Source organism: Penicillium solitum, assembly GCF_028829755.1.
Source record: "Penicillium solitum strain IBT 25940 chromosome Unknown utg000008l_segment0_segment0, whole genome shotgun sequence".
Lineage (NCBI taxonomy): Eukaryota > Fungi > Ascomycota > Eurotiomycetes > Eurotiales > Aspergillaceae > Penicillium > Penicillium solitum.
Window position 1 is genome coordinate 2,325,972 of NW_027072127.1, and position 26,854 is coordinate 2,352,825.

The following is a 26,854-nucleotide window of genomic DNA, read 5'->3' on the forward strand; positions in this document are numbered from 1 at the left end:
ATGGCGCACTCCACTGCCGGAGCAAGCGCTCCGTTTGGACCTCCCGTTGGTCGTCCCATTGGCCCCGCTACAGAGCCTCTGGTTGTCTTCGTTGCTCGTGGTGCTCCCACTCCCACCGCTATCGAGCTCGGCCAGCTGAAGCACTATCTTCGTCCCGCTCTAGGCGAGCTCCAGGAACTGTTTGAGAACAAGTATGGGGAGCTTGAAGGCCGTTCTTACTGGTACTGTCCATTGATTCACAAATCGGTCCCCCCTCTTGAGCCCGGTTCCGACTCGTTCCAGTCCCTGACCGATTTCCTCGTGTATGCCCGAACCAACGGCCGCGACATCATGTTCGTCACGAACCACTGGGACTCCATCACCTCCGACGGACCGAGCTTTGCCAATATCTTCAAGGATTTCACCGACGTCAAGGTGACTCTTCGCGTCCACGGCACGCTTGCGGCCGACCGCGTTTCCGAATTCCATAATATCGACGCACACCGAGTCAGCGCCCACTACCAAGGCTTGATCAGACTGGAGGACGAGTATGTCATTGATGATGCACTGCGTTACGTGGTCCGAGTCGAAGAAGTCCGCGGTGTCAGGATTGAAATTGAGGAGTCGGTTAGCCTGATGGTGGAATTGACAGGCGCATCTGAGAGAGAGATGTTGGAGCGAGTGCTGTGGATGCTTTGATGCAGGGAACCGAACTGAGGAATTGGGCTGTTGGATATTCATGGAGATGTGAGGAAATCTGACGATGGACGTTTTCCCTCCATGGGTTGAGACCTGTAATTCTATGCCCAAGTTTCTTTGTCCAAGGGTTGAAGCACCGATGTACCTTATCAGCTTTGAGAAAGCCTACTTACAATGCCCGAACAAGCTTTGAATTTCGCTTGTTCTTGGGATCAAATGAAACAATCAATACATCCATATCTCGTTACTTCATGTAAATGATATGGATCCCGTTCGCCCTGTACGTCTTACGTCCCTTGTTTAGTCTTCTAAGGCGAAAATTGCTTGATTTTATAGTTGTATATGAAGCCGTGAGGCAATTGAATAGACACGATGCCCGAGTGTTGCTAGAACCAGCCCGTTTCTAGCAAATTCCATATTGAACGAGCTCGTTCGCCATATGAGATCCATCAACGGCCGACACTTTCTGGACTATTTTCCACTGATGCATTCGGAGAATCTATTCATACTGACCATGCAAGTATAATAAGCTAGGGCTGATTTTTGAGAGCTTTAGGCTAACACAAGTATGCCTGCGCAAAAATCAGACGCACCAATCGGACGACACCCATACATCGACCGTTAGAGCGTTGTCATGCTACAATCCCAACAGAAGCCCTGTACCATATATGTTGTAGGGGCTGTTTATGTTGTACTCCGTATACCCGAGCTAGTTGAAATATAATACATACAAGGACCTAAAGTACGCATTCGACACATCACAGCGATCAAAACCGTTGAACAAAGTCAGAAACAGACACGTCGCATTGAGTCAACACTTATGAGCAAATACGTGTCAGAAGCATCAAATAAACAAAGTACGGAAGTAAAGGACAAATAGACCCGAGATTACCCCGCGAATTTACAGGTCTAAAAAAAAACATTAGACGCTATTACCGCTATCAGGCTAAAAGCAGTTGTCTACCAAATCCATTAGGATTGTATCAGGGTTGAATAACGCCACGTCTCCAGGAGTTCGCGCATTAGCTCAGGTGTATCCATAACTCATATTAACTTATATTATCTTTCTATTCTAATGGGTCTGTTAAGCCTCACAAGTAATAGACCTGAAACAATATGCTGATTCGGGTGAGACATCGATCGGCTAACAGGGACTCCTAGTGGCTAGGGCTGATAGGACTCAGGAGGTCTTGATTTTAGTCTTGCTGTCTAGGTTGAAGAGTTCTGTTTTGTTTCGTGGTAGACGAGAAGTACTCCGTATTTCAGGGGTATTTCAGGGGTCATCCTGGTGCAGGACCAGAAGGCACCTACTTTGTGTGAGGTCTGATGTGACCGTGAGAGCGTGTGAGAGAGTGAGCATGAGTGTGTGAAGGAGTAATTCAAAGGATTCAAACAATCCACTTGCATGGGCGATCTGGGTTTCGTGTTTACCAGAGCTTCCTTCTCGGAGACTCATCGGATATATATTGTAGATCAATCCGTGGATACCATTGGATATATCTTTATCTTAAAAGGCATCCATGGATATTAGCCCGTGATCAAAGTCGGTTCTGAGTCAACCAACATGAAAGGATCTATATTCTCGTGTAGAGAGAGCTGCGATCTACATCAACTAAAACGTTATCAAAATTTCAAGGCCTCGAGTCTTTTATGCAGTTAGAGATTATTAGGTCTCGGGATCTGCCCGGCCAATGAGACCTGCATGGACATGCAGGGGACTGCATGTAAATATGCACTCAACTGCATTCAACTGTCGAAGGATTAAAAGGTTACATTTCTAAACCTAGTAAGTACGAAGTAGGAGAATGTTGTATCGTACATATCTATGGATGTGATTGTGCCACTTCCAGTTATAACAAGGTCAAATTCATATTTCATATTTCATATTTCATATTTCATGTTTTTTTTTTTCATTTTTTTTTTCAAAAGCGATCAGTTCGCACTCTGAAACACTGGTTTGACGATATGCTCTGCTACTGCAAAATTGAGAGGTACTCCGTAAAGGATCATCCTACCAAAATAAGTTAGACCGTGTTTACATTATAATCTCCGCTCCGGAAACTTTCAACGGCGATGATCATTGAGTGATCTATGCGCGTTAGTTGTACGTACAGCATACGTGGATTGTATTTATATGGAGTATTATTGCAAGCTTGCAGAAAGAATACCTGGACATACTAATTCTACGGTCTAGACCAAGGTAGCCACTGAGCTGTCGGAGAGGGTAGGGTGGGCATCTCTGTATGCCTAGACTTGACAGCTCCAGGGAGGATTTGTTACGAGTCGACTCCGCTCTTGTCCGTTCTTTGTATTCCGTCTCGATTAGCCTGCATGGTAATTCTCCGACGCATAGTTGACGTGCAGGGCAGCACAGGGGGAGGGGGGTTAAATACATAGTTTGTGATGGATCCAATATCAAAACCCCACCCAAAAGGGGGAAGACGTTGCCAATCGTCATCTACCAATGCTATATCAATTGATACAGAGCTACTCATTGGCGATTCCTCCAACAATCCAGAATTCTGACATAACAGAGAAGTAGCTAAAGCGAGCACAGTCACTCTGCCGCACCCCGAAATACACAGGGGTGTGTCGATCGCAGTGCAAACGACATTTGCACCCACCCTGACAACGGTATGATCCATACATACAAGGTAAACGGGAGGTTGGAGTCAATGGTATGCAGACCAATTTCTCCTAGTCTCGCCTCTCCTATTTCTAGGGCGGATAGTTAAGCGCTAATGAGTGGGACGAAATATAATAGGTAGACCCGCTGTTAAATGCAGAGGGAAATCAGGAGCTCAAGTGAAGGCGAGATAGACCAATCAGGCCAAGGCTTTTTCTGGTTGACCCAGGTTGCCCAGGTGCCATGTTGCTTATGGCAGATGTTATAAAATCCCCGTTGGAGTCCGTACCCAGGTAGTCCGTGGGAGGAGCGATCGTCAACACTCCGGAGGTATCCAGACGCCACTCCGTTCAGCCCGAAGCCGAGGACCAATTTTGTTGATCCGGATGTCGATCATAGATAGCAGGGGTTAATAGACTTGAAATTGAAGCTGGGGTAAACCATTGGAATGGTTGAAGAGAAATGGCGTCATTGCAGAATGTTTTGCCCCTGACAGAAGAAGATAAGTCTCCGAAAGGTTTCCAGAATCCTTCTCTAGAGCCAAACAACCTTGGAACTGACAGGGGTGGAAAGCCGTTTGGAGGATCGACAGTGAAATTTGTTTCCAGGAGCGTGGTCTTTAGGGCAATATAGAGTGGGGATATAGAGAGTGGATAAAGGAGCCGCTGAAAGACGACTTGAGTTGCCGATAATCAGTGTGGATGGACATTAAATTCATCCGATCCGAAGTAAATGCACGTACAAACCTTGTTATCAGCACTCACGGATCCAGATTTCTTTCCCGGATTCCACGGTTTCTTGGAACGACTGGAGTAATATCCCAACCTTAGGTTGGTGGATTTGCCGAATATTTGAGTGTTGAGAGCCCATAAAAAAGATATGAATGGGAAACCAGTGGGAAAGAAGTCAGAAATTAAAGTCATGGAGCTAAAAGCAGAAGAAGAAGTTAATAAGCAAAAAGGTTAATGAATGTAATAAATGTAATATATAATTTATGTATGGAGACACTCCATATGGAGTTAGGAAATTAAAATATTCCGATTTCAGGATCAGATCCCTTTTTCATGGATTTCTAAGGTCAAGCCGATCGGATATCCGACGACACTCCGAGATAGAACCATTGAAGTACCGAGGTACATGTACACTCTGCACTTTACTATTTACATCTATCTACTCGGTAACTAGTTCACCATATACTTTATATATTGTAGTACTATATATATAACCAGGAGTGTAATAACACAGTAACTGTAAAAATTTCAAACAAAAATCCCCTAAGTAATTCAGGGGATCTCCACCTTTTTCATATCCATGGTTCAGAGTGGAAACTATTGTACTAGTACGATCTGACCAATATTTTTCAATTTGGTTTTCCCAGGTTCCATGGTTTTTTTCATTTTTCATTTTTTTTTCAATTTCTGGTTTTAGTTTAGCAGTTTCCAAGGTTAGCATGTGTCCACTTTAAACGTGTGATATACTTTTTGTACCCCCCTGTTCAGCTCCATCTTCTCTCTTGTATACTCCGTATACTCCGTACATACTGGACACTATTTTACCTTGAAAACGCCCCGTTAATTATTATTATAATTTGGGTTTAACTATTTTAATTATTTTAATAATTTTGGGTGTATTTGAGTTTATTTTTGATTACATTTGAATTACTTTTTTAGACAACTCCTTTCGCCTTGTTTTTTTCCTTCTTTTCCCCCCCCCACCTCTTTGTTTCCTTTGAGTCGATGTGGAAACGTTCACCTAGATCGGAGGACAACTCTGGGAACGACTCAACTCAACATCATTTATCTGAGCTGGGTCTCCTAGGTCGGTCCAAAAAGTCCAAAAGTAAGTGTGTGTGTGTGTTCGGTGTCTCTCTCTATCAACATCGGCATTTCCAGTCTTGGACCAAATGTCCTAGATCTGAGACCTATTGTGGCCTGTTCTAGGTGCCTCATGGGGCAAGTCGGAATAAAACTACCCTCCCCTGAGTGTTGTTTGGAGCTTTTCTTCTTCTTCTCTTATATCCACATCTTCAATCCTTCAGGTCCTGCAAAATAGGCCCAGTCTGCCATTAGTCTTAAAAGACCCCCACCTTGCTAACCAGATACCTGTGACGTGCAGCATTTCAATCGCAGCCAGATTCATCCTCGCGTTCACCTCTTCGTTCATTTCGTTCATTCACTCGAGGTGTGCTAGACCGGCCTAGCAGCAGTCTTTCCAACCAGACCGATATCACCCAGCCAAGAGCACCCTCAACTTTCGCATCGATTAATTCTGCTTACCCAGAACGCGTTGGTCAATCTGCGCATACAAATCGCTCACGAACATCCTTTCATTCAAGATCGGGACGGACAACAGGCCAAATGGAGGTAGATCGCACCCATACACGGAGGGAGAGGACCTTTGTCGGGAGTGAATGCGCCGTCTGCGAGGAACCCCTGGAGCATACCCTACGCGGCGAGCGTGTTCTGCAGCTCTCGTGCTCCCATGTCTCCCACGAGGCCTGCTTTTATGAATTTCTGCGGGAATGCGATGGACAATATTGCCCAACCTGCAATGCGCCATTGGCTTTGGACACAAGTCGCGGTGGAAATGTCTTGGATATCGGTATGTTCCTCGTGCGGGGTTCAAAGGGGCCCAGAATGCTAATGTGATTTTTTTACCCAGAGAAAATCAGTAGTATCGTTCGCTCAGTGACGTCGAACGATACCGCTACAGTACGCAGTGGCTTGACAACACCCACTCCATGGGAGCAGTCGAGTCGACGAGCACCTAGTGATTCCGGCAGTCGGTACACCTCGGGTACCCGAGAGCCACCAGCTTACACCTCAACGAGGGAGCCATCCTACAATCCCTCAGCAAAAGAACCATCCTACAACCCTTCGAGAGATCCATCCTATAATCGACGAGATAGCCGTGATACCAGCAGCCAGCGTGAGCGCGTAGAGCGATTGACCGTGGGCTCTAATCCTCGTCAACCCCACTCCCGGAATGGCAGCGCGGCCGGATCCTCGGGTGATTACAATGAAGGCCAGCACACTAGCAGCGGACGGCGCCATGATTACGATGTTCAGGCTATGGAGTCAGACCTCAGCCCTCGCCCTAAGGTCGCCAAGAATCCCATTCCCGCGCCGATGGTCACCGTTCGAAGCGAGTTTCCGACTATGAACCGATCCCGCCAACAGCAGACCCTCACCTGCCTGATTACGGTCGAAGTGCCAGATGCCAATTGGCGTCCTGACCTAGATGACTTACGACACACGCCTTCGGGACAGTCGCAACCGGATGAGCCATACACGGGACGATTTGGTGGACAGGATGCGCGATCGATCCAGTATGAACCAACGGAGAATATGGAAGAAGTGGCCGAGGAATTGCGCAACCGGGTGGACAATTGGCACGGTCTTGAGTTCCAACGGTTTGGCAAGCTGCGCCTCCATGGACACATGCGCGTGGGCAAGGATCGGGATTCCTGGCAGGAGTTGGAATGCTATCTCTTCGGAGAGATGCTTATCTGTGTCAAGGAGAAGAAATCGGCTGACCCCCAATTTGATGCGAGCGGGCGACGCAAGCCTGCTCGTTGCAGTCTCAAGGGCTCAATTTTGATTAAGAAGCATTTGAAGTCCATTGAGGTCTCGCAAGATGAACCTATTCTCTCCTTGAACCTTTCTGTCACCGAGCTGCCCTGTTTCCATCTTCGCTTCCAGAAACGCAACCAGCTTGAAACGTGGCGTCGGTCTTTGATCGATTTGCACCCGGAGGCCATTTCACGCCACAATGACTATGATTACGACAACTCGGGGGCGGAGGAAGATGACTACCGCGGTAGCCGTGGAATCCAACGACAGGCTTCTATCAATTCGTCTTACGGCGCAGGAAAATCCATCAATACCGCCATTACAGACTACACCAACCCCGACTACACCAACCAGGACGCAGAATTCCCTGCAATCAACACTGTTCATATTCCCCTCGATCTTGTCGTGGTCATTCCGGTATCCTCGTCTATGCAAGGCTTGAAGATTACTCTCCTGCGTGATGCCCTCAAATTCCTCGTGCAGAATCTGGGCCCTCGGGACCGGATGGGCCTGGTGACCTTTGGCTCGAGTGGTGGAGGCGTGCCCCTGGTTGGTATGACCACCAAGTCCTGGGCTGGATGGCCCAAGATCCTTGAATCGATCCGGCCGGTTGGCCAAAAGAGTCTTCGTGCAGACGTGGTTGAAGGTGCCAATGTCGCCATGGATCTTCTGATGCAGCGCAAATTCAACAACCCCGTCTCGACCATTCTTTTGATCAGTGATTCTTCCATCTCCGACCCCGAAAGCGTTGATTTCGTGGTTTCCCGCGCCGAAGCTGCCAAGGTCAGCATCCACTCGTTTGGCCTTGGATTGACCCACAAGCCCGATACCATGATCGAGTTGTCTACTCGCACCAAGGGATCTTACTCGTACGTGAAGGATTGGATGATGTTGCGAGAATGTGTTGCTGGATGCCTGGGCGCGCTGCAGACAACCTCCCATCAAAACGTCAAGTTGAAGCTCCGCCTACCTGAAGGGTCACCCGCCAAGTTTGTCAAGATTAGCGGTGCTCTTCACACCACGAAACGTGCAACTGGCAAAGACGCCGAAGCCGCACTGGGTGATCTCCGATTCGGTGACAAGCGAGACGTCTTGGTTCAACTTGTCATCCAGCCTGATAATGCCACGCAGGACAACATGCCGCAAGATCCGTGGGAGAGCCTAGTTTCCGGACTAGAGGCTCTCGGCGGTGGTTCCGATGGCGACGAGACACGAGTGTTGAGTGTCGAAGAAGTCCCATTGATCCAGGCTGATCTCACCTACGGCGACCTGCTCCGCGATGGCCATCTTACCCACTCCCCCCGCCCGTCACTCCTGGCCATTACCATGCTGCCCCCTAACCCTCGGGCTAAGGGCCGTCGATCCTCGACCCCTCCAATTCCTCCCCACCCCTCCATCGTGCAGCGTCGCATGGAACTACTCACTTCTGACATGCTGACCCGTGCTCTCACTCTGGTTTCTCGGGGCCAGCATGATCGCGCGATGCATCTCCTCAACGAAACCCGCAGCATTCTCAAGGGCCTAGGCAAAGGTGGCCTACCACCTCTGCCCCCGGGTGCTTCCCGGTCTGACAGCGACGCCGACAGCCGTGACGACACCCCTGTCTCGGCCACTTCTCCTAAATCGTCTGGCTTCGGCGGAACCCATTCATCCGCATCCGACACCAACACCATTACACCACCTTCCGCGGTCGATGCTCAGACGATGATTGCTCTGAACGCAGATCTGGAATCCTCCCTGGAGTGGATCAATCACCCGGCAGTCTTCGGGCGTGATTCACGCAAGGCAGTGCTACAGAGCATTGGCGTGATCTCCTCACAGCGTGCCTACACCTTCCGCACTCCATCCGAGGCTCACTGGGCCCAGCGTGTCTCCGGTGTGCGTCGGTTGACGGAGCGATCCCAAGACTGGCGCGAGACTGGTGATGACGCTTTGACGGAGGAGTAGGGGGCCAACTCTCTACAACTCAACACCTCTAATTTTTCTCCCCCTAATTTTTGATTTTTGAAACGCTCTCCATTGTCTCATATTCCCGACTTTTACATACCACTCGACGCATTATTTCCCCTCTGCTTTTTCCCCCTCTGCGATTTCTTTTGCCATCCCTATGATACCACTTTGTTCCCATGACTACGCAACATGATACCAGGGGCTTTCCAAGGTTGTTCTTGATGTGTCTCCGCTGTATTTGGACATAACATCTCTGTTTCTATGTAATTGCTCTGACGCTCTCGGCTATGGTGCGCGGGTGGGATGGGGTTCTATCGGTTTTCCTTTTTAACTTGTTTGGACATATGACGATTTACCGAACTTCATCTTCTTTTTCTATACATCTAGGCTTGCTAGTTTTTTTTTTTCTGAACCTATTAGTTGCCTTGGATTAATACATACCTACCTCATCGAAACTGTTCTTTGCTCCCAGCCAAATATCTTGGGTGGATCGACTCGCGGGCCTGGCTATGTACGTATTGTGAGAACTTATGGTACACTCCCAGAGGAACAGTAAACTACATATGTAGCCAAGAGATCTGACTTAATTTAAAGAAGAAACTAGGGTATCCTCACAGGCGGTTGAGTGGAGATGTTGGAGGTCCGACATGACGTTGCTCCCAGGCTGGTCACGAAGAATGGGGAAAGTGGCTGCTTATCGCCGTGTGGCTTAGTTCGACCTTCAACTTGCAACTTCCCCGGAGAGGTCTGGTTTACTCAGACCATTGCAAGTTGAATTTTCTTCTTGGCAACGTTTGAACAAGGGGCAAGACAGGCTCTCAACCATGCTCCGTCAAGCTATGGCGCGCGCTTTCCGCAGCGCATGCGCATACCCTTCCTTATCGCCGAAGCCCTCCACCCACCTCAAGACCGCCTCACTAGCAGCTCAAACGTCACGCTCATACAATACTGCAGGGTCTCAAATCTTTACTCGTTGGGCTACCTCTATGCGCTCTCAGATCACACCCCTACGACGGCCCCGACTCCAATCACAGCCCTCATTTCGCACACTTTCCCCAAGCAACCGGCGCACCTTCTTCTCAAGCCGCCAATCCCCCTACCAGCAAAGACAGAACCAATACAATCGATTCCAAGGCAGCGCTCGCCAACCTATCGTCTTCCGCTTAGTGCAGAATGCAAAACCGCACCACTTTGTTGCGATTGGCGTGGGAATATCCGGACTTTATCTATACAACACGGAGATAGTGGAGATGACCGGTCGACGACGGTTCAACTGTGTCTCTCGTCACCAGGAGCTCAAAATGGGCGAAGAGAGTTACCGCGAGGTTCTCAGTGCTGAGCGTGGGAAGATCCTGCCCCATAACCATCCTCTTACTCGTATGGTTGATGGTGTGCTGCAGCAGTTGATCCCGCAAGTGGCTATTGAAGGTGCTGATTGGAAGGTTCATGTTATCAAGGATGATGGAATGGTTAATGCTTTTGTACTTCCTGGGTAAGTTTTTGCTGGATTTGTGGTGTTGATGCTTGGCTTCTATAGTTGCGGATATGGCTAACATTGTTTTGCTTCGCTTAGAGGAAAGGTATTCGTTTACACGGGTATCTTGCCCATTTGCAAAGATGAGGATGGCTTGGCTGCGGTGCTGGGACATGAGATTGCTCATGTTGTGGCTCATCATCCTGCAGAGCGCATGAGCAACAGTTTCATTACGCTGGGAGCTGTCTTCGCTATCTCTTTCTTGTTCGATGTCTCCGGGCAGTTTTCTTCTTTCCTTTTGAATCTCATGTATAGCTTGCCGAACTCGCGGACGCAAGAGGTATGATTGCTTTTTCTTTGATGATATGCTCACTCGGCTAATTTCTATCTACAGGCTGAAGCAGACAATATCGGATTAAGTATGAACCCTTGAAGTTGAGGATCAACTTGCGATTACGTGGCTAACAAGCGTTGCAAGTGATGATGTCCAAAGCCTGTTTTAACCCCGAGGAAGCTGTTAAACTGTGAGTCAACATGATAGAATTGGCAACGTTTCGGCCTTTGCTGATAATTCCTAGATGGGCTCGCATGCATGAACAGGAGAAACAGGCTCCTCCGCAGTTTATGTCCACTCACCCATCGGTAGGTTTGGAGAATACCTATCAAGGGATCATAACTAACTCACTAGTAGAGTTACAACCGAATGGAAACCATTCAAGGATGGTATGACCTCCTCTCCTGCGTTGACTTATTTGTTACTAATTTGATGAAATAGGCTTGACAAGGCCGAAGCAATCTACGAGGAGAATGGATGCAGCTCTGTCAAAGGATACAGTAAGAGCTTTCTCTCTTCGTTCCATATACTAAATTGCTAACTTCTCCAGTGCCTGGTTTCCGAACTGCTTATAATTCGCATGTCTCGTATTTGAGATGATCCACAGAGCATCCAAGTCGATAGTGCATTGATGGTAACTGTATAATAGCGTTAGCAAACATATCAATAAACATTGATGAAAGATAAAAAGCAATTAACATAAACAAAACTAGAACAAATAAAGATTGTATTGTCGCTGATCTATAGTATAGTAAACGCCAAGCATCTGGGCAACTGGTGGGCTCCCCCTCGTGCAAACCGAGCAAACCCACCACCGCAGCTCCAAAAATTGCCCGGCACAACAGCTCCATCCACTCCCTCACATTTAACCCATTTGATATCCAGTCGCATCTCTTTCGGACGCGACCTAATATCATGTCGCTATCAATTCCCGGTCCCTCCCAGGCGGGGCTTTTCAAGCCCGGGTACCAGAGGTGAGTTCGAAAAGTCGGGAAGCCCGAAAACCCACCGCAATAGGGACCTCCTTATCTGGCGCCCCTCCAAAAAAGAAGCAAAGCAATTGACTGATCTGTGTTTCCTGCCTTATAGCCACGATGCCGAAGATGGAGCCGTTATCCGTAACATCGAAGCCTGCCAGGCTATCTCAGGAACCGTCCAGACTTCCCTGGGCCCCTATGGCCGCAACAAGATCGTCATCAACCACCTGCAAAAGATGATTCTGACCTCCGACGCGGCTACGATCCTTCGTGAGTTGGATGTTGTTCACCCCGCTGCTAAGCTGCTTGTGATGGCGAGTCAGCAGCAGGATGCGGAGATGGGCGATGGTACCAACTTGGTTATTGTGTTGGCCGGTGAATTGTTGAAGAAGGCAGAGGAGTTGATCCGTATGGGTCTCAAGACGAGTGATATTGTTTCCGGATACGAGAAGGCTCAGAACTTTGCCTTGTCCGTTCTAGAGGGTATGTTATTCCCCTTAATGATTGGTTTTGTCGATATACAAATGAGGGAATTGTTTCTAATTCCGTCTAGAGCTCGAGGTCGACAGACTCCAGGATATGCGATCGGCAACAGAATTGAGCAAGGCTCTCCGCACAGTGGTGGCCTCTAAGCAGTCCGGCACAGAGGATACTTTGGCCGCGTTGGTTGCGGAGGCGGTTCTGGCTGTGTTGCCCAAGAACCCCCTTAACTTCAACGTCGACAACGTGCGCGTCGTTAAGATCATGGGTGGTAGCTTGGAACAGTCGAAGGTGGTGAAGGGTATGGTCTTCCCCCGGGAGCCCGATGGAACTATCAAGAAGGCCACCAAGGCCAAGGTCGGCGTTTTCAGCTGCCCCATCGATATCAGCCAGACCGAGACTAAGGGCACAGTTCTCCTGAAGAATGCTCAGGAGATGATGGACTTCACCACGGGTGAGGAGGATCGTCTGGAGGTTGCCATTAAGGAGCTTTACGACTCTGGCCTCCGTGTGGTCGTTGCCGGCTCCACTGTTGGCGACTTGGCTATGCACTACCTCAACCGTTTCAACATCCTTGTTATTAAGATTCTGTCTAAGTTCGAGCTCCGCCGCTTGTGCCGTGTTGTCGGTGCCACACCTCTGGCTCGCCTGGGTGCCCCCATGCCCGATGAGATGGGTCAGATCGACATTGTCGAGACCACCGAGATTGGCGGTGACCGAGTGACCGTCTTCCGCCAGGAGGATGCCAACGCCATCACCCGCACAGCCACCATTGTCCTGCGCGGTGCCACCCAGAACCACCTTGAGGATGTCGAGCGTGCTATCGACGACGGCGTCAACGTCGTCAAGGCCATCACCAAGGACCCCCGTCTCGTGCCCGGTGCCGGTGCCACTGAGATCGAGCTCGTTGAGCGTATCTCCCACTTTGCCGACCGAACCCCCGGTCTGCCCCAGTACGCTATCCGCAAGTTCGCCGAGGCCTTCGAGGTCGTCCCCCGCACACTCGCCGAGTCTGCCGGTCTCGATGCCACCGAGGTTCTTTCGCGTCTGTACACCGCACACCACCGCACCACTGCTCCTGGCGAGTCATCTTCCGAGGAGGATGAGGAAGAAGGCAGCTCGTCTGAAGAGGAGGAACCATACTGGACTACAGGTGTGGACCTTGAGATTGGCGACTCCGACGGCACTCTGGACACTGTCGAGGAGGGTATTCTGGATCTTATGGCTACAAAGATGTCTGCGATCCGTCTGGCCAGTGAATCTGCCCGGACGGTGCTGAGCGTCGACCAGATCATTGTCTCCAGACAGGCAGGTGGCCCTAAGCCTCCGCAGGGTGGAGGTGATTGGGACCAGGACTAAATGTTTTAAAAAAAGGAGCGATGAGGGTCTGGATGCTGTTTGATAATATGAGGCCTATAGATCTTCATACGATGATATGCTTTTTGAGAACTATACATTATAGACTGACTCTCACTTCCTTCTGCAATGAAAAGTAACCCAGAATGGCTGCTATACAATTGCACTACAAACCATTTCCGGGAATTTAACGGCAATAGCACGGTGATTATCAGACAACCTCCGCGGTATGATCCAACTCACAAAAACCCCATTTGCATCTTATAGAACCTACCAAGTTTCAACTCAACTGTATCACGCATCATGAGATACACAGTGGAGAGGAAGACAATATAAATTGGTGTCAGGGGCCTCCATGCATTTGGTATAAGGGAATAAATGTATCTCTTAGAATTCCCTATATTTACATACCATCCATAACTAACTAACGTATTCGGTAAGCGAGCGGCGGACGCAAGCGAGTGGCGGACCCCACGCAAAACGCGTCCATGAATTAGCACCTAGTTAGTTCAACCACCCACTATGCCACCAATTCGCTCTCAATCCTCTACAAATTCAATAGAGCAAGAGGGCAGGCTTTTATTAGCTATCCAGGCTTTTAAGAATCAAGAAATCTCTTCAATTTGTGAAGTGGCGCGCCGTTTTAGTGTGCCCGAAACTACCCTCCGCCGCCGCCTTAAGGGGGTACAGAGCCGCGTGATTTGTCGCGCAAATTCCTCTAAATTGACGGAAATTGAAGAGGAGTCTCTTCAAAAATGGATTCTCTCTATGGATTCTCGTGGAGCAGCCCCCCGGCCCTCTATGGTACGAGAAATGGCGGATCTTCTTCTTCAAAAGCGTGGAACTACCCCGGTGCTTTCGGTCGGCGAAAAATGGGTATATAACTTTGTGAAACGACATCCTCTCCTCCCCCCCGATATTCGAAACGGTATAATTACGAGCGTGCGAAATTCGAAGACCCTAAAATCATTAGGGAGTGGTTCGATTTGGTTCAAAAAACAATCCTTCAATTTGGAATCGATCCTGACGATATCTATAACTTTGACGAGACTGGTTTGGCGATGGGATTGACTGCAACTGCGAAGGTTATTACGCGGAGTGAATACTACGGTCGGAGGCCGGTTTTACAACCTGGAAATCGAGAGTGGGTGACTGCTATTGAGTGTACAAATGCTTCTGGCTGGGCCCTTCCTCCGTGTATGATTTTTAAAGGCAAAGACTTTATTGAATCATGGTTTGACGGCCTTCCGGACGATTGGCGTTTTGAAGTTAGTCCTAATGGCTGGACTTCCGATGAAATTGGCCTTCGCTGGCTAAAGAAGCTCTTTATTCCTAGTACTTCGCGTACAAAGGGGGTATACCGGCTTTTGATACTTGATGGCCACGGAAGTCATTTAACACCTCAATTTGACGAAATTTGTGAGCAAAATAAGGTGATACCAATTTGTATGCCAGCTCATTTATCCTATCTTTTACAACCTCTGGATATTGGCTGTTTTGCGGTATTAAAACGATCATATAGCCGGCTGGTTGAGATGAAAATGCGTACCGGGATCAATCATATTGACAAACTTGACTTCCTTGAAGCATACCCTCTCGCACGAATTGAAGCTTTTAAATCGGAGACGATTAAGAAAAGCTTCGGAGCAGCTGGTTTAGTCCCTTTTGACCCGGAAAGAGTGATTTCAAAGCTTAATATTCGGCTTCGAACCCCAACCCCCCCAGCCAGCCGGGGTAGTGAATCAAGCCGGAATTTTACTCCAAAAACCCCCTTTACAGAGAAAGAACTACGTCGTCAGGCTTCGTCAATCAAAGCTCTACTTCGTACAAGATCTCGAAGTCCACCTAGCCCGTCAGATCGTGCATTAAACCAGCTTGTGAAAGGCTTCCAACTCCAGATACAAAGTCATATTCTACAAGCGCAAGAAATCAAGGAATTACGCGCCGCCAACGAGAAGCAGAAGCAAAAGCGTACTAGATCCCGGAGGCAGATACAGGCAGAAGCAGGCCTTTCAGTACAGGAAGCTTCTCAATTGATTACTGAGCCGGTGGAAGCAATTGAAGCACCTCCCTCCCCTCCACGAAGAAGCCCTTCGCCGGCTTTACAACCACGTACGCGGGCCCCGCCAAAGTGCAGTGGTTGTGGAGAAATAGGACATAAAATTAATAGATGCCTAGCTAGCTAGATGATTTTACTGTATTTAATTTAATGGAATTTTGGTTGACATATTTATATTTGAAATTAATGCATTGGTTGGGGTCCGCCACTCGCTTGCGTCCGCCGCTCGCTTACCGAATACGTTAGTTACCTCTAAAACGTGATGACCTAATCAAATATAAGATGTGTAATCTTGTTGGCCTGATAGATATACATATATGCCTGAGGCATAATAAATCACGTGCCACTCCCAGATTTTCCTCGAGTGTTTCCTTTCGGTCTTGATATCAACGAGCCGCGATTCCAATCCCCACCACTTTTCTCCAATTCCCCTTTCTCTCGAGCTTCTCGCCCCTTTCTCACCTCCGCCATGTCCTTCTCCACCCAAGCCGCAGCCCGCTGCGCCAGACAGCTCTCCGGCTCCGTCCGCCCGTCCTCCCTGCGCATCGCGACCTCCGCTACATACCTCACAGCCCGTCGCACACCCAGCAGCCGGCGATGCGAATCCACCCAGGCAGCCCCTGCTGATGCCACCAACCCCAAGATCTCCCAGATTGTCGACCAGATCAGCACATTGACTCTGCTCGAGACTGCCGATCTGGTGTCTAGCTTGAAGGTGTGTTTGACAATCTACACATAACCGATTGATTTCCAAACGAGACATGCGAACCCTGCTTATATCTCTCTATCTACATCACCACTCTACTCAATTGAGGTATTTGTCTGAACTATGCTAATCAAAACAACTGTACAGACCCGCCTGAACATCCCGGACCTTCCCGTTGGCGGCTTCGCCATGGCCGCTGGTGGTGCCCCCGGTGCGGCCGCTGCCGTTGAGGAGGAGGAGGCTGCTCCCGCCGCCGCTGAGAAGACGCTGTTCAACCTGAAGCTCGAGTCATTCGAGCCTACCTCCAAGCCTAAGGTCATCAAGGAGATCAAGACCATGCTCGGTCTCTCGCTGGTGGACAGCAAGAAGTTCGTCGAGTCCGCGCCCAAACTTCTGAAGGAGTCTGTTCCCAAGGAGGAGGCGGAGAAGCTCATCGAGACGTTCAAGGCGCTCGGTGCCAAGGCGACTATGGAGTAAAACAGCTGTGTTATTATTTAGGCACGGGGAGGGGGTAGATTGGGAAGAGAGTCGGGGAAGATGTTGTTGCTTTGGGTCTTTTCCTCTCTTTTTCTCTCTTTGGATTCTTGCTTTTGAGAGATCTTGTTGAGCATTTATTGTGTTTGGCCTGGCAGATCAAGGCAAAATGTACATTATACGCATTGTGTTCTGAGACCGTCTGGTACAGAGGGCTCGTTTGGTTAATTGATGCATTTAGCATATCGATGCTATTCTATTACTTTTAAAATCAGTAAATATCTTTAAATGCTGGCTTTGGCGTATGGTCAAATTGGTAGATCTAAATATCGGAGTAGCTTCGCCGTGAAGTTCCCGATCTTCAGAACTTCCAGAAAAAACCTCCCCTCACCTACTACCTCCACCATTTGCCCTCCGCACTATTTTTCATGGCCAGACCATTGATTTCGCCGTTACAATGGCGTCAATTAAATCAAGCCCTCTGTCCGACAGCCCGCACCTTGCGTCACCACCGCGCGCAAGCTTGCACCGCTCGAGCTGTCACCAATAGCAACACAACTACATCGAAACGACCCTTCCACACTACTCAACCTCGATCAGCTATCAGGCCTTCTCGCAAAGCACCATCTGTTCGAAAAGAAGCGAGGGAGGGGGTGCCCCGGAATGTGTTGATAGCCCGAGGCGGAGTGAAACTAGACCGTGATGGGTTCTGGAATAGTTATTGTACTGCGCATGTTGAACCAACGCTGGCCGAGTTTAAGCAATTCACACGCCAACTTTATGAGACTTATCAGAACTTCATACCGCCGGGTGTCAACGTGGCGACTTTCGGGTCTGTGGGTGAACAGTTGATCAGGCTATCGCACTCGCAGCTCCCTTCCGCAAGTCTTGTTCGGAGTATCTCAATAGGTGAGTTTAAGATTCAAATTAGTATATAGTGAAAGGCTATGCATTGGATAACTTGATACTAACCATACACTTTGTTATAGATGTCGACGCCGTTTATCGAATCGCGCTCATTCTTGCGGATCTTCAGAAAGGCCAGTTCGTTTATCAATGGGCGTTGACCAGCTGCGCAAAAGCGAATTCGCGTCGAGCCCTTGTCGAACTCGTGAACCGGTATATCAGTACGGAAGGTGTGGACATTTATCAGAATACCGAGTGCATAGCGAAGGTCAAAGACTTGGCTCTCAAAGATGAATTCCCTCACGCGATTATGCTATATGCCAAACTGCTCATCTGGCGTGGTGAGAACGCAGAAGCCGCCCGGCTTCTAGAGCAGAAGATTCTACCATATCTGCAACCCACTCGCAATTACCCTCACCTGTGGGAGGATATAAAGATGTTGGACAACTTTGATTCGCCCTGGCGGATGTACGCTGTTGCTGTTGAGAAAGAAGAAGGTCTGGTAGGAATCCAGAGGGCCACGCGCCGGGCTGCCCTGGAGTTCCACGACCCAGTCGCCATGACCGACTATGCCATCTCGGTGTTGGAAACGGAGGCCACCAATAAATACGAGGAGTACGAGTCGTACATGGCCGCCGCTGCATTGGCGGGACACACCCCAGCCTGCTTTCACCTTGCCAATTTCTATTACCGCACCTCTCAAGGTGAATTTACCACCGAAGCAGAGAGAAATGCCAATGAGAGGGAAGAGGCTAATGCCGCGCGCAACGCCTTGTTGAGACGATTTGAACCTATAGCAAATTGGGTTTATACATTGTTCAACCAACCCATGGATCGCGAGACATACCGCATGCGCGCGATGGACTGGTACGAGCTTGCTTTTGATAAGGGGAACAGTGAGGCTGGGTATATCCTGGCTATGCTCTTCCGCGAGGATGGCAATATGGAGAAGAGCCGTGAGGTGTACAAGCTTACTGCTGAAAAAGGGCTTCCTACGTCGTTGTCCAAGAAGAGCCTGGTAGAGATGAGGGATAAGTGGGAAGACCAGACATTCAACCCTGGTCTACCTCCTAAACTCTTGAGACTTGCTTAGATGGTCTAGAGATATTGTGTTTATATCTCTTCCGTATATTCTTTTGCCTATATCCCAGTATGTATCATAGCAATGTTTCTTTTTGGGCCTTGATTGATACCTTTTCTTCTATATATCCCCCCGCTCCCAAGCATTCATGTCTCATGTCGCTTATTCCATGCTTGAACTGACAAAAAGAGAAAACAAATCAAATCAGAACTGTCGTTATGATTGAAAAAACCAAAAAAGAATCAAACGCCATCGCTGTTTCATCCCCGAATTCAAATCTCCCTTTCCTCATGCCAACCCGACACAAAGCCATTCACAGACTCCAAACCATCAAGTTATTTGAAGAATGATAGTATCAACACAACATAGAATAGAAAAAGAACCTCCCCCCAAAACTGTCAAGAATCCCCAACCGATCACCGCCTTTTCTTCCCCTTCCCCTTCCCATGCCCTCTCGTCTTCAACTCCACAAACCCAAGCTCCTTCAACCCCTCCGCAAGAATGGACGAATCCCTCATACCAGGAAAATCCTTCGCAGGATAAACACGGAACGGATCAGACCACGCCTCGGCAAGAATCGGCATCGACTGCCCCGTATCCTCAACAGAACCCCAATTCATCAATCGGAACTGGAGCCTGTAAAGCCCCGCCGAGCGAATCGAGAGATCCGCGAAGATAAAAAAGGTAGCTGGTTGGTGGAGACGCGAGGCGGCGTGGTTGTAGGCGTTGTGAGGGGAGTTATCGAGATGAGGATCGGTTATGGAGGATGGGTGTGCGGGTGCGGAGTTGGGGTCTGGGTCTTCGTCGACGTAGAAGGGGGACATGAAGGCTTTTCCGGATAGTAATGGGGTTGAGAAGTTGTCATCTGTGCGGGCGATGCCGTCTGTTTCCCGTTCCCTTTCTCTTTCTCGTTCGCGTTCTCTATCGTGGTTCCGATCCCGGTCCCGGTCTTGGTCCCGGTCGTGATCGCGCTCGCGCGAATGTGTTTCTGTTGGCTCGGCCCATGGTAGAGAAGGCGAGACGGGGAATAGTAGACAGCCCACTGTGAAGCGGGGGTCTTGGAGGAGATCCCGGTCGTCTTGGGAGTTGGAGTCGAAGTCGGTAAGGAGGATCTGCACTATTGGGGGAGGGTCGACTGGGCGGCGGTCTCTGTCGCCTGCGCCGCAGGCTCGTGCTGCGATGGGCTGTTGTCGGATGTGGAGATGGTAGCGGGATTGGGTGGATGGTCGTCTGGGTGGAGGATGTGATGGTGATTGTGGCTCTGGTGAATGGTGAAGGAGTCTATCGAAGCCGTGTGGCATTCTGTAATTGGCATTTCGGGATTGTGGTTTCGGGTCTTGGTGGGTGGTGGCTGAGATAGGATTGAATGGATAGGTGGCAGCGCTTTTGTCTGACCAGACGGGGCTGGGCATGGCCGTGGAAGAACTGCTGTGTCTATATGAATTTTGTGGTCAGAATGTGGTTCTTCTTCGAATGTCTCTGCGTTGTGTAACCTGTCACAGATGTGACATGGGGAGGAGCGATTGTGTTCGAAATTTCAAAACCAAAGACATCGCATCAGGACGGACCACTGACAGATAGAGGTGGTTCAATCGACAGAAACGAAAAGAGAGGGACTTTACTGGGAATCCACGTCGTATGTCCAGCTCCGGTGACTATCATAGTCACGGGCATGGCTCGAAGTTGGGTATGTTCTCTCTTCATATGGGTTGTAATAACCGCGGGCATCAGAGCTTCCCGGGGGTTGCTGATATGTTCGCAGAGGGAGCGCTTGTGGCGTAGGTTGTGTATTCATGTAGGCATTGTCGGACGAGAGCATATATCGTGGATCTGCGCTTCTCTCGGGAACAACCAAGGCCGGAAGCCTTGGACCAATGGGTGGTGCCCCGAGTATAGGGCGCTCATAGCTCGTGCTCTGTGCGATCTGTCGAGGTTCATGTCGGTATGGATAGGGCATGGGTATCGAGCCGCGGTGTTGAGTGCGGGGGACCGAATCGATGTATGGCCGTTCCGGTGTGGAATTCCCACATTGCTGTGGCGGTAGCCTCGACATCTATCGGGGACTTGCGCAAGTGCCAACAGGTGGTCCTTGTGTTATAGTTTAGATATTGCCGTATTCGGGTTTGTTTCAGATGAGGTAGGTATCAGATGAGGCATTGAAATATAACCCACGAAGCGGTCAGATAATCAAAATGAGAAATGAGTTAATGTCCCAGGTAGAATTATGTATGTTGGGAGTGGAAAAGAGAAAAAGCACGTCAAAAATGCATATTCGGTCAATGAAGGCATCTGATAAACGGCCTGTGAATGCAGCTGGTTAACAGTAGCCGATTAACAGCAAGGCCTCATGACACGATGTCGGTATGGTCCTTTTTTTTTTCCTTCGCTGGCTTTGTGAGATTGGATCTATACTTCCCTCGGGGGGATTCGTTGGCCACCGATTTTCCTCAGGAACCGGAAAAAAAAAACGTCCACAAGCAAAATTTAAAAACACCCCTGTCCGGTTTCCCCGGGCTATCCAATCACCAGAGAGCTGGAATATGACAGGGACCCAGTGGGAATGGCACCAACAGGATGGATACTCCGTGCTTTTCCTCGGGGTTTAGTAGAAACACATCTTGGGTTGATGCTCTACGATTGGTGCCGTATCCACTGATGATGAGAAAGGGAAGAGCCGGGGGGAACGGGCCGAGCGGGTTTTGCCACGAGAAGGGGAGACCAGTACTAAGTGGGCGTCTGTGGACATGGGTGTGTCACCGTGTGTGGGCTGTGCCTCCATGGGAAATGGTGCGTGGAGCTGGATGACCTAGGGGACTGTTCCCTGGTAGAAACTGGCAGAAACTGGCGGGAATCTCTAATCTCTCGAAAGACGGTCAGACAATTGAATATGAGTGGAAGTTGTTCTGCATTGTGGAACTCGCGTGTACAACTGGGAAGGTTTTCCTGGGAACCGGGGTGCTTCGAAGTATCTCGTGTTGCCAGTGTACGGAGTACAGGTCGCCTGTTTCTGACCTATAGGGATAGCGCGAATGGGGCAGGAAAAAAAAAATAGGACAAAGTAACAAAGTCCTTGTGGAATTGTGCCTTTTTGCGAACCGGTCGGTCTACGGAGTTGCAGTGGGCCACAAATTGGACTATATGGGGACTATCGTGTTTTAGCCCGTCCAAAATGTGTGAATAGTACTCCATACACCGTATGAAGTACGGAGTACGGTGTAACGGGTCTTTCGAAGGAGAAAACTCAGATCTCCGCTTTATAGAGTACAGAAGCGCAAATTTGCTGGATGCTGACCGACAAGCCTTTGGAGCAGTTGGTATCGACCCGGTTTTCAAATCCCAAGTGGCTGGAGCTGGAAGCTGCCGTGAGGCGCGGTGATTGGCGTTCAATCGTTGCTTGGCAATCCTTTGGAAAAGGATCCGCCCCCCCCCCCCCACAATGGGGAATCTGGAAGCTGTGTTCACTGGGACTCACAGGGATAGTGGGCTTGATAGGTATACGATGTACGGAGTAGTCCCCGGGAATAGTTTTCGTAGCAAGTGGTAAAGCTTTTCGGAGGGAAACCCAGAAATCATAGAAACCGCCAAGTTCATCAGATAGGTTTCCTGGAATTCAAAGTCAATTAACATTCCCGGATAACGCTCTTACCATTGTGCCCGCTCGTGGGTCTCCCAGTGGACTTTGACAATTCCAATTGGGGATGGAACAATGATCGTTTGCTGTCAGATCGATCGGCAAGGCAGTTGCAATTTGGCGAAGACGAACGAACTAAGGTTAGATAGACGGAGTTCAAATGGGTCCAAGCGCTAGAGGCAATCCATTGTCGCTAAGAATAATGGATCCGGGAATTGTGCCTACATCATATGTGGCGCTTTGCTGTGGGCCATTTTTGAAGATTTTGCAGCCCAATGTTGGAATTATTCGAGCAATTGCAGGAGTTAGTCAAGGGTGATCCATTTGAGCTCTAAACATCGGCAGATGTAGGAACTCAGACCCCGTGAGCTTCCACATCGGTTCTCATGCGTCGATTTTAGAGATGCAGATCACAATGACCTCACTGCAATGATTGCTTGGTGGATGAGAATCGAATATCCTATGATGTAGGGTGAGAACTCACACGAGTCAAGGTTTTTCTTGTTATGCAACCCCCCCCCACGTAGAAGTGTGGCTGCGTTGGCTGTTCGTTGTAGGTCTTCGGTACAATAACATGACTGCCTCCTTGAGAGCCTTGCAGATCTGCAGCTGTTGCGTGCTGCAGGAGTGCAATAATCCAGGGCTCCATGTGCTCATCGCCACACAGCCAGCCAGAATAGGAAGAGATATTCCCACAAGATTCATAGCAAGCCACATCCAAGACTTCAGAGGCTTCGATATCAAATGGGTGGCGTTCCCCCACCCAAACCGACGATCCTGATGTCGAAAATGGCGTGGGTGGCTTGATTCCCTGTGTGGAAAATCCATCTCAGTGCATATCACTGGTAAACTGATCACATCTCCAAGGACACCGAGACAAACCGAGCTTGGATCATGATCCTAGTCGACTGCCGATCAAAAATGGTTGATTGGCAGGGGTATATTCAAGGATACGGAGATCTCCGTGGGGTTCTAGACGAAGAAGTAGAATATAATAAAGTTTTTATTTATTGAAAATATGAGAGTGATATTGGACATGGAAGAGTAGCTGAAAAGGACATGACCGGCGACTACAATGTTGTGGTACATCTCGGATTCTGCCGAAGCACATCACCGCTCAGTCATATCAACATCCTACCTGGGCATCATATTCATCTGTTCGGGTCAATTTTCATGATTTCATGATTTCATGGGCATTTCAATAGTTCAAATGCAGGGAAACACTTAATACTCTAGATCTGCACTTGGATCTACATCCAGATAGTAAGGTCCCCAGCAATTTCGAAAATGAATGCGTGTGCCACTAGGATAAAATGTTCGCTCAGGATTGGCTGAGAGCGTGAGATGCATCAAGGCACCAAGAGGGCCATCTGAAGGCGCTGGTCCACTGTCAATGACCCCGGTATTCTGCCCAACGTAAAGCCCGAGGAGTTCCCCATAATGACGGTCCCAAACCACGATGTAGCCTGATGACTGCCATGGTTCGTCTGGTCCATACCGCATATCCATGCAGCCGACTTGCATCAAATGTAAGTTGTCGATCCCCATTTGAGGAACTCCATGAATGATCAAACGAGCCCGAATAAGGCCTAGGGTAGATGGGGTCATAGGCTCAGAGGAATCATGCAGCGCTGGAATTTGGGAGTTGAAAAATTCGATCGGGGAGTGTTCTGGTACCCATCGGAGTTCAAGTGATCCAAATTTGGAGTGGAATTCACAAAGTCGTCCCGCATTGTAATCAAGATGAGTGACTATCTTTTGGGATTGTCCGTCATGGTCATTCAACAGATCTACAACCCTCCCCAGTGTAGCTGGAGACTTGGAGCAGCCATGAACGTAAAGTTCTGCATACAACTGTCCTCCATGATCAGAGTCAATGGATTTGCGATCAATTTTGGGCAAAAGTTGATCATCAAATGCTTCCCAGATTGTTTCTGAGGGATCCAAGGCCGTACTGAAATGGCTTTGACTATCAGGGTTCCATTGAACACCCATCCTTCGATCCATGTCCTCAAGGCAAAACACAAGTAGTTCGAGGTAGTCCTCCCCCCTCACTAGATCAGGTAATACCTCACCCACAATAGGATCATCAAGGAGGAATCGAATATTCGGGAACTTCGCAATGAATGGCAAGTTATCACCACAATGTTGAGATATATCTTCCAACCATTTTGCTGCTGTTTCTGGCTGGACATTTTGGACTAGAGCCAACACTACCTGATAGGCAGCGATGCAGCTTTGATGGTCTTTAGGTTGAATATTATTTAAAAAATGAGACCAACATCTGTGCAGCACTTCATGGTTCCCAAGCCTAGAAAGTAGACAGATATAATCCTGGGCCTTGGTTTCAGAATTGAATCGGTTGCCAATTTGGTCAGTAGACTGCGTCCAGAACAATATATCATGTAGATTGTGATTTTGTGTCACGAGTTCTCCTTCGCCTGTAATCTCAGCAAGGATGGGATCGGGATCATAGTACGGGTCCTCGAAAAATTTGCAGTCAAGTGCCTCAGAGCAACATCGGACTACCCGCAAACTTTCATTGAGACTTAGGGCTGGAAGGCCCATCTGGTGGTGCCCATCCAAGCAGTGCCTGAGATCTGAAGTCGAAAGATCAAAAGATGCAAAGCATAACGCTATAGTGTATAACCCAGGTTGGATAGGAAACTGGAGACGCTTCAGTCTTGCAAACAAGTCACGTAGCACAGATAGGATTTCTGCTAGTGTGTTTTTCCGTTGACAGCGTCGTAAAGCGTTATGTAATGAACCAGTCTGCAAGATCTCTGCTCCACACCTGTCGTTGGCATATCTCTCAATTAGACTCCACACGGAAGAGACATCGGCAATGTCGCCATTGGCTTTCCACAACAACTCTCGGTTCCGCGATGTAAGCCCTTTGAGGGGGGTCCACAACGGCGGAGGTGGAGCGTTGGGCTTCCATTCAGTGGCAAAAAGTCCACGAAGGTGCTCAGATAAGACCTCGTTAGTATTCGATTCATGAATTGGCTCAGTTGAATCTGTTAGGGCGAATCGAAGCAGTTCAGATGGTGATGGGTCATGGGGTCGTTTGATTGTTGCAGGATAGATGCTGTGCACCGATTGACGTGACAATACATTCGCAGTGCTCAGCTTTCGCCTTGATTGCTGCTGCAGCAACCGAGTGTGCAAACCTCTCATGTTGACTAAAGTAAAGCTGATCTGAGATGTGGAGAACCTCGAAGATAAACACGGACCGATAAGGGGGTTAAGTCTGGGGTTTGACTGGCAGATCAAGGGCGGTGTAGAAGAAGGCGGTATTGGACAGCATTCGCGCTTTTATTTCATCTTCAACCAGCTTCCATTTATTATCAACCTAGCTGCCAACAAAATAACCACCGCTTTCTATCCGTAGCTGCTGTTGATCTATTGATCAACCTGAGGAAATTATGGTTCGAACCAGAAATGCGGATAAATCCGCCAAGGACGAGGCGAGCCAAGAACAGTCCATTGAGCAACCGACCGAGCAACCGACCGAGAACACGAGCGAATCGCCTGCCACAACTTCTGAAAACAAGGAAGAATCTCAACCAGAAGACACAAAGGATGACGGTGCATCCAAAGCGCGCGAGCGAATGAATAGGTTCAAGGCCCTGCAGGCTCGAGCTGTAAGTGGTCCTCAAAAATGACTTGCGCGGATCAATAGGATTGGCCAGTTCAACTCCCGCACATAACTGACGCAACATATAGAAATCTGCAACGGAGCGCAACCTAAAAGAGACTGCGGCTGAGTCCCAGCGTCTGACTACGGACCCAGCTCTGCTAAATACATTGTCCCGCAAGCATGCATTCGCCTCCCACAACCTCCTCAAAGCAGACACAGAAGCTAGCGGAGAAGATTTTGAGCGCAAGCGCGCATGGGACTGGACAGTCGACGAATCGGAGAAGTGGGATAGGCGCATGGAGAAGAAGCAACGCCACCGAGATGACGTGGCTTTCCAGGACTACACTCAAGATGCCCGGAAGATTTACAAGAGACAGTTGAGGGAAATGGCGCCGAACTTGGAGTCCTACCAAAAGGACAAGCTTGCTGCGATCGAAAGAGCCGCGGCTAACGGCGATCTCGAGATTGTGGAGACAGAGGATGGTGAAATGATTGCAATCGATAAGAACGGTAGCTTCTATTCCACTGCGGACTCGACTGGATTTACGGAAAGCAAACCAGATCGGGCTGCTGTGGACAGACTGGTCAACGATATCCAGAAGGCAGAGGAGGTGCGCCTGAAGAAACGCAAGGAGCGCCGTGGTGGTGATGATGACGCGGATGTGACATACATCAACGAGAAGAACAGGCAGTTCAACCAGAAACTCGCTCGCTTCTACAACAAGGTCAGTGTTCCCTTGCTCTGTTTTTGTGTGCATCGTTTTGCTAACATTTTCTTAGTACACAACCGAAATTCGCGACAGCTTCGAGCGTGGCACCATGATCTAATTTTAATGTGAAATTGATTGCGATATTTTACATGAGTGGAACTTCCGAGCTATACAACTGTACTTGGACAAGGCATCAATCA

The 26,854-nt window shown here is 49.0% G+C and overlaps 9 protein-coding genes across 9 annotated transcripts; 7 read left to right on the forward strand and 2 right to left on the reverse strand.

Moving 5' to 3' along the window:
* N7455_010172 (uncharacterized protein) lies at nt 1–678 on the forward strand (the record flags this gene model as incomplete). The annotated part of the gene is made up of 1 exon (XM_040954208.2): nt 1–678. One exon carries the CDS (start codon nt 1–3, stop codon nt 676–678), a length of 678 nt encoding a protein of 225 aa, XP_040815554.1.
* Nucleotides 679–5,040: 4,362 nt separating this feature from the next.
* N7455_010173 (VWA and PH domain-containing RING finger protein) lies at nt 5,041–8,823 on the forward strand (the record flags this gene model as incomplete). The annotated part of the gene is made up of 3 exons (XM_040954086.2): nt 5,041–5,143; nt 5,420–5,905; nt 5,966–8,823. The coding sequence occupies 3 exons, from the start codon at nt 5,041–5,043 to the stop codon at nt 8,821–8,823; spliced, it is 3,447 nt and encodes a 1,148-aa protein (XP_040815330.2).
* Nucleotides 8,824–9,650: 827 nt separating this feature from the next.
* N7455_010174 (M48 family metallopeptidase) lies at nt 9,651–11,234 on the forward strand (the record flags this gene model as incomplete). The annotated part of the gene is made up of 8 exons (XM_040954238.2): nt 9,651–10,318; nt 10,400–10,640; nt 10,695–10,719; nt 10,779–10,824; nt 10,879–10,942; nt 10,992–11,023; nt 11,076–11,134; nt 11,185–11,234. 8 exons carry the CDS (start codon nt 9,651–9,653, stop codon nt 11,232–11,234), a joined length of 1,185 nt encoding a protein of 394 aa, XP_040815295.2.
* A 315-nt stretch (nt 11,235–11,549) lies between these two features.
* On the forward strand, nt 11,550–13,450 carry N7455_010175 (chaperonin-containing T-complex subunit CCT8; the record flags this gene model as incomplete). Its single annotated transcript, XM_065606383.1, has 3 exons — nt 11,550–11,608; nt 11,724–12,094; nt 12,165–13,450. 3 exons carry the CDS (start codon nt 11,550–11,552, stop codon nt 13,448–13,450), a joined length of 1,716 nt encoding a protein of 571 aa, XP_065460346.1.
* Nucleotides 13,451–15,975: 2,525 nt separating this feature from the next.
* Nucleotides 15,976–16,689, forward strand: N7455_010176 (mitochondrial 54S ribosomal protein bL12m; the record flags this gene model as incomplete). Its single annotated transcript, XM_040954123.2, has 2 exons — nt 15,976–16,221; nt 16,360–16,689. 2 exons carry the CDS (start codon nt 15,976–15,978, stop codon nt 16,687–16,689), a joined length of 576 nt encoding a protein of 191 aa, XP_040815358.2.
* Nucleotides 16,690–17,114: 425 nt separating this feature from the next.
* Nucleotides 17,115–18,685, forward strand: N7455_010177 (uncharacterized protein; the record flags this gene model as incomplete). The annotated part of the gene is made up of 2 exons (XM_040953994.2): nt 17,115–17,595; nt 17,676–18,685. 2 exons carry the CDS (start codon nt 17,115–17,117, stop codon nt 18,683–18,685), a joined length of 1,491 nt encoding a protein of 496 aa, XP_040815514.2.
* A 404-nt stretch (nt 18,686–19,089) lies between these two features.
* N7455_010178 (velvet factor family protein) lies at nt 19,090–19,974 on the reverse strand (the record flags this gene model as incomplete). Its single annotated transcript, XM_040954056.2, has 1 exon — nt 19,090–19,974. The coding sequence occupies one exon, from the start codon at nt 19,972–19,974 to the stop codon at nt 19,090–19,092; it is 885 nt and encodes a 294-aa protein (XP_040815351.2).
* A 3,554-nt stretch (nt 19,975–23,528) lies between these two features.
* On the reverse strand, nt 23,529–25,481 carry N7455_010179 (uncharacterized protein; the record flags this gene model as incomplete). Its single annotated transcript, XM_040954201.2, has 1 exon — nt 23,529–25,481. The coding sequence occupies one exon, from the start codon at nt 25,479–25,481 to the stop codon at nt 23,529–23,531; it is 1,953 nt and encodes a 650-aa protein (XP_040815343.2).
* Nucleotides 25,482–25,729: 248 nt separating this feature from the next.
* On the forward strand, nt 25,730–26,772 carry N7455_010180 (pre-mRNA-splicing factor SYF2; the record flags this gene model as incomplete). The annotated part of the gene is made up of 3 exons (XM_040954149.2): nt 25,730–25,948; nt 26,031–26,669; nt 26,725–26,772. The coding sequence occupies 3 exons, from the start codon at nt 25,730–25,732 to the stop codon at nt 26,770–26,772; spliced, it is 906 nt and encodes a 301-aa protein (XP_040815436.1).
* Between the last annotated feature and the right edge of the window lie 82 nt (nt 26,773–26,854).